Consider the following 14,246-nt stretch of genomic DNA (forward strand, 5'->3'; position numbering starts at 1 on the left):
CCTTTTCTGTAAAACACGGCAACAAATGGAAAGAAAAAAAAACGTGGGTAAGGTAAGAAGAGTGGATGAAAATGTTAACATCAACAACTGCCACTTTACAGGTGTCTTTAAAACCTCTCCCCTTAGGAAGCTCTACACAAATCCGGATCCCAACATTTACCCCAATACTCCTCCACCCACTCCCTTCACAGTTGTCTGTCCCGCTTTTGCTCCTCCCGCGCCCCAGGGTTCTGGAGAAGAAGAGAAAGGCGAGCGCGGGACCTTTTCGCATCCTTGACTCCCTCCTCCCGCGCAAACCCTGGCAAGCCGGCGACCCACCGCCCCTGTCCTAACTGGATAGGGCCGAGTTCCAGTTGCCTGCCGTGGGCCCCGCAACTCGACAGCAGAGTTGGCGGCCGTCTCAGGGGAGGAGGCGGTTTGCGCCTGACGGAGGCGGCCGCTGACAGGCTTCCAGTCTCCTCCCTCTTCCTCCCGCCGACGACGCCCGGGATCCGCCCCCGGCTCTCGCTTCGGGAGGAAGGCCCCGGGCCCAAAGCCTGCACCAACGGCCGGGCCCACCCTCGGCTTCCCAGGCTTCTCGTTACCGTAGGATCCGGGCGGCCGGTAAAGGAAGTGGACGAAGTCCGATTGGAAAGGAAAGAAGAAGAGGAAAAGGAACAGGGGTTAAGTAGGCAAGGAAGACTCGTCCGCCGCTGCCGCCGCCGCCCCGCCGTTGCTCGGTCGAGCCTCCGCGGCGGCCGCCGTGTCCCCCACCGCGCCCCGTTCCTCCTGCGCCGCCTTTGGCAAAGCTCGTAGGCCGGCCCCCAGCAACCGCCGAGCAGCAGTGACCAATGGGCACGGGGTTTATCAAAACAGGCGGCTAATTTGACCACTAGTAGTGGAAAGGCGGGCATGTGTATGATTGGCGGCTGTGTTTCTTCAATGAAAACTGGGGGCGTGGGTGGGCGGAGCCGGAAGTAGAGCTAGACGGGAGGCCCCTGTGGGCCAGGGGCTGAAGGAAGGGGGAGGGGACTAGAGGAGGTTAGCCGAGGCAGCGGCAGCGGCAGCGGCGGCGCAGGGGCTGGTACGCGCTGGGCGGTGAGAGCCTCATGGCGGAGGAAGAGAGCGACCAAGAGGCCGAACGCCTCGGAGAAGAGCTCGTGGCCATTGTGGAGTCCCCGCCAGGTCCTGCGGGGCTTAGAGTTGCAGGCAGCGGCAGTGGCGGCACTGGCGGCAGCAGCTGCGGTGGCGGCGTCGTGGGGATCAGCAGTCGGGATTACTGCCGACGCTTCTGTCAGGTGAGGCGCCTGTCGGCCGCTCGGACTTGTCACTCGGGTTCTGGGCCTCCCTGCGTCTTCTGGCCTTCTCGTCTTCGAATCCGGGCTGTGTTCGCCGCTCACCGTACCAGCTCAACAGGGAGAGTAAGGGTGAAGCTCCCTCTTCTGCGTATCTAGCTTGGAGTGGGGGGCGGGAGAGGGACGAGGATGACCCGCGGATTTAGGGTTGCTGAGAAAGTAGAGTTTGCCGGGGTTAGAGGGGCTGGAGAAGGAGGAGCCGCTGGCAGGAAGACTCTGTAATACTGACAAGCCTCTCTTTCCCCAAACCGACCCCTTTCTGCCCGAGGGTCCCGCCTTCTTGTGTTTCCCACCCTGTTCCTTCCTACTTCATTGGGATAGTCTGGCAACATTTCCTGTCTTCTCTTCTCCGCCCCTTGCCCCCTTTAGTCTCCCCTTTTTCGGAGATCGGAGACCTGCGGTCTCTCTACTGCTCGCTCTCCTGTCATAGCCACCCCTCCCCCTCTGGTAGGGTCTCCTGTCATCCCCTCTGGAGACTGCACTGGGCCAGTTCTGTTGGTTTAGGCGCTGACCCACGGTGATTTAGTTACTTTTTTAGTAGGTAGGGTTAGCACAGTGTGATTGTCATCTTTTCTTACCCCTTTCCTCGACGTACTCATTCTTTTTTTCTAATTAACCGATAATAGAGTAAGTTTCTTTAAGCTATTGCACCCGTTACATCACTATGCCCTCCCCCCCGGCCCCGCTCTTTAAATTACAATGCATTTATTTAGTCTATAAAATACAGTGTCTGAACAGTAAGAACCAATTGTTTACTTGGTCGACCGTCACTACAGTTTGTTGTAGGTTGAAGTGTTTGACCATCATCAAATATTATAGCACCAAAATACTTGTTTAGGGGTAAAAGTTGTGTAGTCTACATTTACATCTACATATATTTATAGCTTAAACATTTTGTTCTCATTCACAATAGTCTTGTTTTGCAAACTGTTTTGGAAAAAAGTTTTACTGATTTTTTCACCCCGTTCCTTTGTTTCAAAAATTTTGTTTATTATCTCGCATGTGTATAGGGGTTTAAGTCATGGTTCCACCACTTCCTAGTTGTTACCTTGGACAAATTACTTAACCTCTCTGTGCCTTAGTATCTTCTTCTATCAAATGGGGATAGTAATTAAATGAATAAATATGTAAAGGGTTTGGATTCTTTACATATTATGTAAAGTTAGCTCTTTCATCAGTAACAAGTTGGAAATAAAGTTAACAGAAGTAAGCATCATATTTGCTGAAATTTGATTTTATGCCTTCCCATGCATTGAAAGAAGATGATGGAGTTGAAATTTTCAGATAAAATTTTAATACTTTAAATTATCTTTTGACTTGCATTTCATTCCTCCTTCACCACCATAGATAAGTTGGCTTGAAGGTGGGAATTGTTTTGGTATAAAGGTTGTGTTGTTTTTGTTTGACATTGCTTATTATTTATTTATTTATTTGTTTATTTATTTATTTATTGAGAGGTGAAGGGAGAGAGAAAGAGAAGGAGGGAAACATCATTTGTGAGAGAAACATGGATAGGTGCCTCTTGCTCAGGCCCCACCAGGGATGGAACCAGCAACCCAGGCATTTGCCCTAACCCGGAATCTAACCAGAAACCTTTCTCTTCACAGTACCACTCCTAACCAACAGAGCCACACCACTTCAGGGCCGCATTGCCCTCTATTTAGCGACTTTCTTGAAAATGTTTTTTGTTTGTGTATTTATTTATTTATTCATTCATTCATTTATTTATTTATTTTTGGTGTTGGCATTCACTGGGTTTAGAGGTTCAGTGACTTTACAGTACTTGTTTTATAACTTTTACATCTAGAAAACATGTTGTCTGTAGACTTTGTATCTACAGGAATTCTAAACTTCTGAAAAGTAGATTATAATAGATTTTTAAAAATACGTATATTCATAGGTTGGAAGTCTCTTTTTATCCTGTGTTTTGCTCTTGTTATCATTAATGAGCAACTTGATTTTGGCTACCTTGAACTTTAATTTACTTGATCAGATAACCCTTAATTGCTGAAATTGCATTGAAATTTTACTTGAGGGCCACAATGTTTTTAGAAAATGTTTAACTATGCTTATTATATTTCTTCAAATCAGTTTTAAGAACAGATGAATAAATTTTGCCTGTGAAATATAGTCTCTGAACAGTGACAGTAAATTAAGAACATATGAAGTTGACTGTATTTTTTAAATCCCACTACCACCTAAATATTACAAGGGAAAAGAAAACCTAAACAGGAAGATCTTAACGAATTTTTATTTTTACACTGCTAAATTATGAGTTAAGTTATATTTACATACTTTTATGTTACTTTTACCTGAAACCTCATTACATATTTTATAATATTCTTTTTGTTTATTTATTTATTTATTTATTTATTTATTTTTAGAGAGGGAAGGGAGGGAGATAGAGAGAGAAACATCAATGTATGGTTGCTGGGGGTTATGGCCTGCAACGCAGACATGTACCCTGGCTGGGAATCGAACCTATTTTATAATATTCTTGATTAGCAATAGATCTGTTTTTAGGGCTCTTGTCTTGGTTCCATCCTGCAGGTGAGCTTTGTCAAGTCCTTTTGTACTAAAACTTTAAAGGTGGATCCCTGGCTGGTGTGGCTTAGTGGATTGAGCGCAGGCCTATGAACTAAACTAAAAGAGGTCTGTTCAATTCTCAGTCAGGCCATATGCCTGGCTTGGGGGCCAGGTCCCCAGTTGGAGGTGTGCTGGAGGGAACCAACAGATGTTTTTCTCACACATGGTTGTTTCTCTCCCTCTCTTTCTTCCTTCCTCCCTTCTTCTCTCTCTAAAAAATAAATAAAACATGCAAAAAAGAGATAATTCTAATAGTCATTACAAAAAACCTTTAAAATAGAATAAAAGATTACCTGTATTATGTTGAATTTTATCAATTGATTAATATAATTCTAACAGTATAGTAGTTACATTTTATTTGCCAGTGAGGGAAGAATGGATTATGTAATCTAATTCCCCAAATTTTGTTTTTAAACATTTGGTTACCTAATATTTACTAAGGGTATAGTAACATTAGCACTCATTAATAAATGACTTAATTGTCTGTAATCCATAAAATAGATAATATGCACTTGGGTGGGTGATAGTTAGCTAAATATGACTTATACACACAATCTTGTGGCACTGAAAAGAGAGGCTCCAATTTATTTTCCTTCTTTTAGAGACAAATCTGAATAAAAATTTCTTGGCAGTTAGTTTGGTGGGTGAAGGGAGAGAGGAAGGAACACATCAAGTGAGGTTCTTGTGTCTTTTACCATAAGGCAAAGTAAACAGAAGACAATAGATAAGTAATAAATTATGCATGCATTCAGTGCATTTAAGGATATACTTCTTTATTTGAGAAACAATAGCAGTATTTGTAAAATCTCAAACTAAGGGAATAATCCCTTAGGCTTCACCTGATTTTTTGTGATGATGGGTTTGCAACATTTTAAGTGTTGATTTCCAAATACTTACATGGTATAATGTTGACTAACTGCCCCTATCACATCCTCCCTTGGCTCTTGCTAGTAGATTCTCAACAAATTCTTAAACAGAATTGACTACCAACTGATATTTAATTTACTGTGAGTATGAAAGGAAGGGGAAATAACTTCAGATAGCTCCTGTTACACAAGTTTCATAGTTGAAATTGAGGCCTGAACAAGTTAACTTGTCTTCAGTTCTGGTAGATAGATCAGCTGGAATTTGGACCCAGATTTACATTTATATTGAAAGGCAGATTAAAATTATGAATAAATTCTCAAATAACTATGAAATGAATTGTTTTTGGTAAGTTGTGCAAAGGGGAAAAATAATTACTGGAAGTACTCAGGGAATCATGGATGACAAAATTTTAAAGTACTCTTTTATTAGGCCAAAGTGTAAAAAATATTTGAAGAAACAGTCTGATTATTATTTCTCAGATTTGTTACCTGTTGTGAACATTTCTTCCATTCCTGACGATTGTAATAATTCAACTTAGTTTTTTGCTAGATATATTGAAATTTTTTATTGTAAATTGATTGTAAAGGAAGCAATTTAAGGTACTTTCTTAGTTCAATGCTAGAATGACTATAGTGAATGATAATTATTTCTGGAAACACTTTGATATGTTGATTAAAAGACTTTAAATTTGTTTCTTACTAAAATGGGGTAAATAGTCATCCCATGAGGACATCATGAGTATAAAATGAATGTGAAGTGTTCAGTACTATACCTTGCACATGGATAGGCTTAAATAGATAGAGGCTATTAATATTTCTCTTGTGAACTCCTTTGAAAGTTTAAGAGGGACCTTAGAGATAATCTAATCTGCAGGTCACTTCTAGCTGTATCCCCCTACAAACTTTAGAGGAAATTTAGCAATGTTACAATTCTAAAATTCTGTTACTCAACTAGAAAAGCTAAATGCCCATGATAAAGCACCAAATGATTTTCAACAACAGCTACATTTTCTTAGAGGTTTTGTTTCCTGTAGGGGATTATTGGCACTGTCTGGAGATATTTTTGATTGTCTTAGTTGGGTGGGTTGCTACTGGAATCTAGTGGGTAGAGGCCAGGGATGTTGTTGAACATCCTACAATATGCAGGTAAACCCCAACAAAAAAGAATTACCTGGTCCAAAATATCAATAATGCCAAAGTTGAGAAACTTGCTCTACTCTTGGTTTGGAACTTCTTTATTTGAGAAACAATAGCAGCATTTATAAAATCTCAAAGGTACTTTATATCTGTATCAGGTACTTTATATCTGTAACAAATAAGTAGAAAAAGAGTACTTTATGATCCTCAAATAAATTTTAACAACTACTGTATACCAGGCACTTTAATAGTTGCCTAACAATCTAACAGAAAAAAAGGGTTTGCCTTATAATTTGTAAAATACATGCTGATGTCTCTTCCTTCAGAGAAATTAAAGTTTTAATTGTTTTAGAAAAACACAATTCTTATTTCAGTCTTGGTAATTTACATAATATTTATAGTTCTTTGAGTAGTTTCTTAGGGTATAATATGTTTTTTTAACAATTCTTGCTATTAATTGGTATTATTAAAAATTTTACTTCTAATTTTGGTAAGTGTTTTATGTATACTTGGTTTAAAAAGTCATACAAGACTTATGTATTAGGAATTGCATTTTGCTGCTAATAGAGACCTGGCTTGAACATGACTTTTTACTTGTGTGAAAAGTCTTGAATAGACAATATGGGGGTATGGTGGTTTTATCATTATTGTACTATCATTTGCTCTTTTTTTATCAGTTATCCTCATATTCTTATCTCAAGTTTGCCTTGTGATCCAAATTAGTTGCCAGAGTTCCAGCTATCACATCTAATTTCCAAGTAGCAGATCAGAGTTTTTTCAGGGGTAAGCCAAAAACATCTTGTCCTAAATCTTACTCAGTAACTACCACTTCCATCTTGTTAGTTATTCCCATCTGAAAAGAATGTTTGAGATTTTTTTAGTATTTTTTCCCTGATAAAAACATGTCTATGCTTCTGTTCATAAGGAAGGAAGAAAACAAGAATGGAAATTGTAGAGGTAACCACTACCCACCCCCGCCCCGCCTTGCCACAGCTTATAACAAAAAAAAATAGCAATTCATATTCTGTCTCTTCCCTTCCAGGTATATTCCCCAAAGGCAATTACTTGCAACTGTTAAGCTTTTATGATATTTACCTCTATGGTTATAAATAATTCTTTTCTTAGTTGTAGATATGATTAATTAGCCTGCTTGATGGAGGGAGAGGTGGATACTGCCTTACCATCTTACTCTTTAGCATGTACACTTTGTTTTGCCTCATGTTCTCTGTACCCGCTTTCCTTCCCTCTAACGGTGCCCCATTATGAGTTCATTTTCTCCAGAGAATTAGTTTCCACTGATCTAATAGGGAAGGGGATCTAGAGGAGATGTTCAACTGATCTTTCTGTTTTTAATTCTACTTTTTCCTTCACTTTTGGAGGAGTGTGGTGTTTCAACTTCCTGAGATTCAGCATAAATCAGCTTGTTCCTGAACTCACTCCCTCCTTTCTAAATAATAGCTATCTAAATGTTGTCTGTCATCTCTCCTTTTTCATTGTTTTCCTCCTTATGAGTTTAGGTCCTTTACAACAAAAATATTTTTACTATTAATGGCATTTTTGAGTAAGAAACGAAGTAAATTTGTGTTCAATCTGCCACATTTAACTAGTAGGAGAAAAACTTTTAAATGAAGTTCATTGCTTTTAAGTTTTTTAATGATACTGTCATTTTGCAGTTATGCCAAACAGAAGTCAGTCACCAGTTGTACTATTATTGCTGACAATGATTCTTTTTGATTTTCTGCCAAAATATGCTAAACCTTAATAATTACAAACAAAAGTAAAAAAGAAATTGAAAGTGAATTTTAGGCAGCTGTGGTAAAATATGTATCTGATGAGGTATTTGAAAAAATAAAATATGATCAGTAAAATATGGTCAGTTGATGTGCCATTTAATATATTAATATGTAATGGTAAGGATATTAAATTAGGTCATTTACAATCTAAAGTAATTTACTTAACTGAAATTAATTTTAGTTATGTTGTAAATCAGTTATAGTGGTACCTAGTCTAAATTGGAGAGTATTTTTAATTTTTGTAATTTCTTGTGAATGTAACATAAGAACCTTCTGTTTTCATATAATATATATTACATTGATTTCTCGGCTCCCTATTTCTTTGACAGGTCAGTTCATCATTTCAGCAGTACACTCTGTTCAGTATGGATCTGCTCTCTAGGAAGAGACCCAATCAGTGTCATCTGGTTAGAGCTGTGGTTGGAATACTGGTGGCAAACTAAATATGAGAGGAGGTCAATCTGTATAATGTGATACATAAGATTCTAAAGTTTATTACATTAACACTCCATATCAAACACTCAGTACTCTCCGCTCTCTAAAGCAGTGGTAAAAATGAGCAGTGGAAAAAGGTGTCATTGATGTTAGGGTTGAAGTTTTTCACTTATGTGAGGCATTGTGCATACAGTAGTAAGAAAACAGGCATTGTCCTTGTTTTTGTATACAGTTAATACTTTGATAAGTCCTATAGAGAAAAAGAGTGTATAATACAGTAGTCTCCCTTATCTGCAGGGGATACTTTCTAAGACTCCCCAAATATCTGAAACCATTAATGGTACCAACCCCTGTATATACCATGTTTTTCTTTTATATATGTACCTCTGATAAAGTTTTAATTTATAAATTAGGCACAGTAAGAGAGTAACAATAATAACAATAAAATAGAATAATTATAATAATATACTATAATAAAATTTATGTGGTCTCTCTCAAACTATTCTTATTGTACTGTACTCACCCTTCTTGTGATGATGTGTGATGGTACAATGCCTGTGTGATTAGATGGAGTGAGGTAGATACACTACACAAAGGTATGGTCCACATCCCAGGTGGGACGGTGCAGGACTATGCAAGATTTTATCATGTTACTTAGAGTGGCATGCAATTTAAAACTTATGGGTTATTTCTTGAATTTTCCATTTAATATTTTTGGATGTTTCCACAGATGACTGAAACCCTAGGTAACTGAAACCCTAGAAAGTGAGATTGTGGATAGGGTAGGGGGTGGGGATTACTGTAATAGAAAATGGAGGCTTGTAAGAGGCTTGCTTATTTTTGGATTCTTGGGCAAGTTGAAATCTGCTATAACATTTTTTATTCAGTTTGAATATGTTGAAATTTAAGATAATTTTCCTTATCCAAAGAGAGATAAAGAGAGCTGGATTTGCAGAATCCAGAGTTCAGAAGTGAGGTCTGGTCATCAAAACCTGTGTGGATGGTATTTGAAGCCATGTTTGTGAATGAGTTCACATAGAGACATATATAGAGTGGGAAAAGAGGAGGCCCTAGAAGTGAAGCTTCAGGAACTCCACAGTTAAATGGTCTTCATTTGAGTCTCCAAATGAAGTCTGAAAAGGTTTAGAGGTTGAAGAAAGCCAAGGAACTGTGGTATTGACAGAAGACATGGGAAGGGAATATTTCAGGATGGAGTAAATGATTGCTGGTGTCAAAAACCATTGAGATTCATCCATTGAGATACATGGTGACCTTTGATGACTTTAGGTAGTCTTCTAGTTTGAAGACTGGGAGGCAAAGAAATAGAGACAATAAATAAAGATAACTTATAAAAGAGAAGGAAAGATATGGGTGGGAGCTGGAGAGGTTGTGGATTGTATGTGAGGATTTAAAAAAATTGGTGAGAATTTGACATGGTTAAAATCTGATGAAATGGAATGATTCATTTGAAAGGAAGAGGTAAATCTACAAAAGGAAGAAGGGATGATGTATAAAATAAGATTCTGTAAAGGGAAGGAAGGACAAGATAACAAATGGAGGGGTTGCTTTATATAGGAGCTTTGGGGTAGGAGGAAGGTTCATCTGTTGAGAGTACCTGGGGGTAGTTAGAGATTCAAGGTGAACGGAGTTCTAAAATGGTAACTTCATAGACAGGTAGATTGAATTAACCTACAGAATCATTTGAGTGTGCTGAGTATGAATGTAGAGTGACCACTAGTCTGTCCTTTTGTTCAGCAGTGTTCATCTGTATGGGAGAAGGCATGGGGAATATGATGAGTAATAGTCATTTAGGGCTGAGCACACACAATATACTGCAATTGACCAGTTAATGAACTTTGAGAAAGAAGGGGACAGGCTCATTTTCTGGTTCCATTTGTCATAAAACAGTACCGTACTGAGAAGTGAAAGGAGAGGAGATAGAAAAGGGAAAGAAGTGATTCTATGAGTAGATATTAATAGGCAGTTGCACAACATTGCTCTGAGTACTGTGAAAAAATGTGTCTGTATGTGGTTATATGTAATGTCCCAATAAATCATGTACGTAGTGTATTAATAGATATTTCATAACTGGAGTTTACTAAAATTAACCAGTATATGTTTGGGTTACTCCAAAGTGGAAGTGCTCTAAATACTCACTAACACTGTTGCTAATAATTCAGTATGTGTGTGTTATGTTTTTAATATTTGGAAAATTATTTTATTGGAATGCTCTCTATATATAACTCATGTTTTGACTCTTTTCCATGTTATTAGGTATTCTGATAGGTCTTTTACCTGTTTTATCTCATTTAATTCACTACCCTACAGGATATGTGCCATTGTTCTCATTTTATAGATCAGGAAACTAAGAGAGATTAAATGGCTTGACTAAGTAAGTGTAGCTAGCATGTGATACATACCAGTCTGGCCAGTCTGACTGTCAGGAGCCCATGTGCTTAGCTATTCCAATATGCACACATACTATTTTTTATCTAGGAATATGCATTTGGTATCTATTATAACATTTGTGCATATCTTTAAATATATGTACTAAAGCAGTTATTGACTGAGTAGAAGTGATTTAAAAGACTCAAGGCAGCAGGAACTAAAGTTGTTCATGAGTGTAAAGAGAGTAAACAATCAGACTCAAGCTATTGGAAGTTCCATATAGGAAGTGACTCTCAACCCTTTTATTTTTTCAAATCCACCTTAATGGGATATACTTCTCTCAGAAGCAGTGGCTCACTATAGTGGTTATTCTTAAAATGCAAGAATTATGATAATTATAAACCAGTAGCAGTTATTTATGTTGTGTTCTTGAAGAAGGGCATGGAATATATTTTAGTTATCTTAAATGATTCAATTTCAGAATACCAATCTTTCCATAGTACTTAATTTTAACCTGAATGTTTGGAAGCCTTACTAATCCAGAGTACAGTGGATGTACATTTTTAGACTTTATTATCTGTTTTTTCACCATGCTTTGGAAAATTTGCCAGTGATTTCTCAGGTTATGGACCTCATTAGTAAAGTCTCAAATTTATGTTCCATGCTCATGAAGGTATGGTGAAATGAATATCTAATTTTCAGCTGGTGGCAGTAAAAATCACCACAACTTTTTGGACCATAATTCATCAAAGTATATTAGAAATGTTAAAAATAATTTGTACCTTTTGACTTAGTAATTTTCCTTATAGCATTAATTTCCGAGGAAATATAAATTTGAGCATAAAGCTATACATCATAGCATTAATTATAATTAATGAAAGGAATGAATTGAAAATGAGGAGCAACCAGAAGATCTAAAATAGTTTAAAACTTCTCTTCCCTTATGAACAAAAATGTTACTCAGTCTTAAAAATGTTTTCAATGACTATAATGACCTAGGAATATATAATATGATAAAAAATTAGGTGGGAAAATTTGTTTGTAGCAGGATTACATGCTTTGAATGTAGGCTGGTCCATTCCCACTATACTCGTGTGGATTTTAGAGGAGGAAAGTACTATACAATAAAGAAAAATTAAGTGAGCTATTTCTCCAGAAACAGGATTTCTTTTTTTAAAATTTTATTTAAATTGTTGTTGCAGTACAATTTTCTATCTTTTACTCTCATCCCAACCCATCCACCCAGGCCTTCCCTTCTCCCTCCCATTTCCACCTGCCCCTAGTTTTTATCCATGTGTCCTTTATACTTATTCCTGTAAACCCTTCCCCTCTTCCCCTGAAATTCCCTCTCCTCTCCCCTCTGAACTCTGTCAGTCTGTTCTTTATTTCAGTGTCTTTGGTTATATTTTGCTTGTTTCTTTGTTTTGTTGTTTAGGTTCCTGTTAAAGGTGAGATCATATGGTATTTGTCTTTCACTGCCTGGCTTATTTTGCTTAGCATAATGCTTTCCAGCTCCATCCATGCTGTTGCAAAGGGTAGGAGTTCCGTCTTTCTTTCTGCTGCATAGAATTCCATTGTGTAAATGTACCATAGTTTTTTTGATCCATTCATTTACTGATGGGCATCTAGGTTGCTTCCAGCATCTAGCTATTGTAAATTGTGCTGCTATGAACATTGGGATGCATAGGTTCTTTTGGACTGGTGTTTTAGTGGTCTTAGGATATAGTCCCAGCAGTGGAATTGCTGGGTCAAAAGGCAGATCCATTTTTAGTTTTATGAGAAAATTCCATACTGTTTTCCATAGTGGTTGTACCAGTCTGCAATCCCACCAACAGTGCACTAGGGTCCCCTTTTCACCACAGCCTCTCTAACACTTGTTGTTTGTTGCTTTGTTTATGATGGCCATTCTGACTGGTGTGAAGTGGTATCTCATTGTGGTTTTAATTTGCATCTCTCTGATAGCTAGTGATATTGAGCATCTTTTCTTTTCATGTGTTTCTGGATCCTCTGTATGTCCTCCTTAGAGAAGTGTCTGTTCAAGTCCTTTGCCCACTTTTTAATTGGATTCCTTGTCTTCTTAGAGTGGAGTTGTATAAGTCTTTGTATATTTTGGAGATTAAACCCTTGTCTGAGGTATCATTCGCAAATATGTTTTCTCATACAGTTGGTTCTCTTTTTATTTTAATACTGTTTTCTTTAGCTGTGCAGAAGCTTTTAATTTTGATGAGATCCCATTTGTTTATTCTTTCCTTTATGTCCCTTGTTCTGAGGGACTTATCAGTAAAAATGTTGCTGTGTGAAATATCTGAGATTTTCCTGCCTATGTTTTCCTCTAGGACTTTAATGGTGACGTGGCTGATATTTAAGTCTTTTATCCACCTTGAATTTATTTTTGTGTATGGTATAAGTTGGTGCTCGAGTTTCATTTTTTTGCACGTAGTTGTCCAGTTTTCCCAACACCATTTGTTGAAGAGACTGTTTTTACTCCATTTTATGTTGCTGCCCCCTTTGTCAAATATTAATTGACTGTAGAGATTTGGGCTTTTCTGGGCTCTCCATTCTGTTCCATTGGTCCATGTGCCTGTTTTTATTCCAGTACCAGGCTGTTTTGATTACAGTGGCCTTGTAATACAGTTTGGTATCAGGTATTGTGATCCCTCCTACTTTACTCTTCTTTCTCAAAATTGCAGCAGCTATTTGGGGTCATTTATGGTTCCGTATAAATTTTTGAAGTGTTTGTTCTATGTCTGTGAAATATGCCATTGGTACTTTAATAGGTATTGCATTGAATCTGTAAATTGCTTTGGGTAGTATGGACATTTTGATGATGTTAATTCTTCCAATCCATGAACATGGTATATGTTTCCATTTGTTTGTGTCTTCCTTAATTTCTTTTTTCAGTGCTGTGTAGTTTTCTGCATACAGGTCTTTTACTTCCTTGGTTAGATTTATTCCTAGGTATTTTATTTTTCTTTTTGCTGTGTTAAATAGGATTTTTTTCCTGATTTCCAGAAACACGATTTCTTGAATGATAATCCTTAGGATCCATTCACATACTTCTGGAAGTCTGTAAACTCTCTGAAATTATTTGCAAGAAGTTATCTTTGCATTTCCTTGGTGAGCAGGTCTAAGGTTTTTCACTGTTTGTTTTTTGTTTTTAACAGATTCTCTAAAGAATTACAAAACCTGCTGAAGTAATACAACCCAGTAACAAACACACCAAAAGATTATGGACCTTTGCTGTAAATTATTATGACACAAGTAGCACTGCCTTTTTTTTGCCAATAAAACTTTATTGGAGTATGCCCATTCATTTTTATATTACTGGTTTCATAATACAGTAGGGCTCAGTAGTTGGGTTGGAGAAGAATGTATGACCCAAGCTGCTTTCTGGCCCTTTAAGAAAAAGTATGTCAGCCCCTGTCCTAGATTCTTATTTATTCTTTACAACAATCCTATGAGATAGATACTATTTTTATCTTCATTTTGTGAATGATGCATCTGAGACTCAGAGAGGTTAAACAGCTAACACCAGATCACACATTAGGAAAGGGAAATACAGATATTATAGTGGTTACATGTGGGTAATTAAATGATGGATGATTTTTCATATATTATTCAAATTTGCTATAGTGAGTATATATAACTTATAAATCAAGAGGGAAGGAAATTATTTTTTTAAAAATTAGGTAAAACTGAGTTGTGAG

The 14,246-nt window shown here is 37.6% G+C and overlaps 1 protein-coding gene across 3 annotated transcripts in view; it reads left to right on the forward strand.

Moving 5' to 3' along the window:
• The first annotated feature begins 367 nt into the window (after positions 1-367).
• ZNF654 (zinc finger protein 654) overlaps positions 368-14,246 on the forward strand; it is a 77,222-nt gene continuing 63,343 nt past the window's right edge. The window contains exon 1 of one of the 3 annotated variants that reach the window (XM_028534124.2): positions 368-1,277. In XM_028534124.2, coding sequence (XP_028389925.1) covers positions 1,089-1,277 — 189 coding nt within the window. In that variant the 5' untranslated portion in view covers positions 368-1,088. The remainder of the gene's footprint in view (positions 1,278-14,246) is intronic. The other 2 variants (XM_028534125.2, XM_028534128.2) reach the window with 2 other exon arrangements.

This window comes from Phyllostomus discolor, chromosome 2 (genome assembly GCF_004126475.2).
Source record: "Phyllostomus discolor isolate MPI-MPIP mPhyDis1 chromosome 2, mPhyDis1.pri.v3, whole genome shotgun sequence".
Taxonomy (NCBI): domain Eukaryota; kingdom Metazoa; phylum Chordata; class Mammalia; order Chiroptera; family Phyllostomidae; genus Phyllostomus; species Phyllostomus discolor.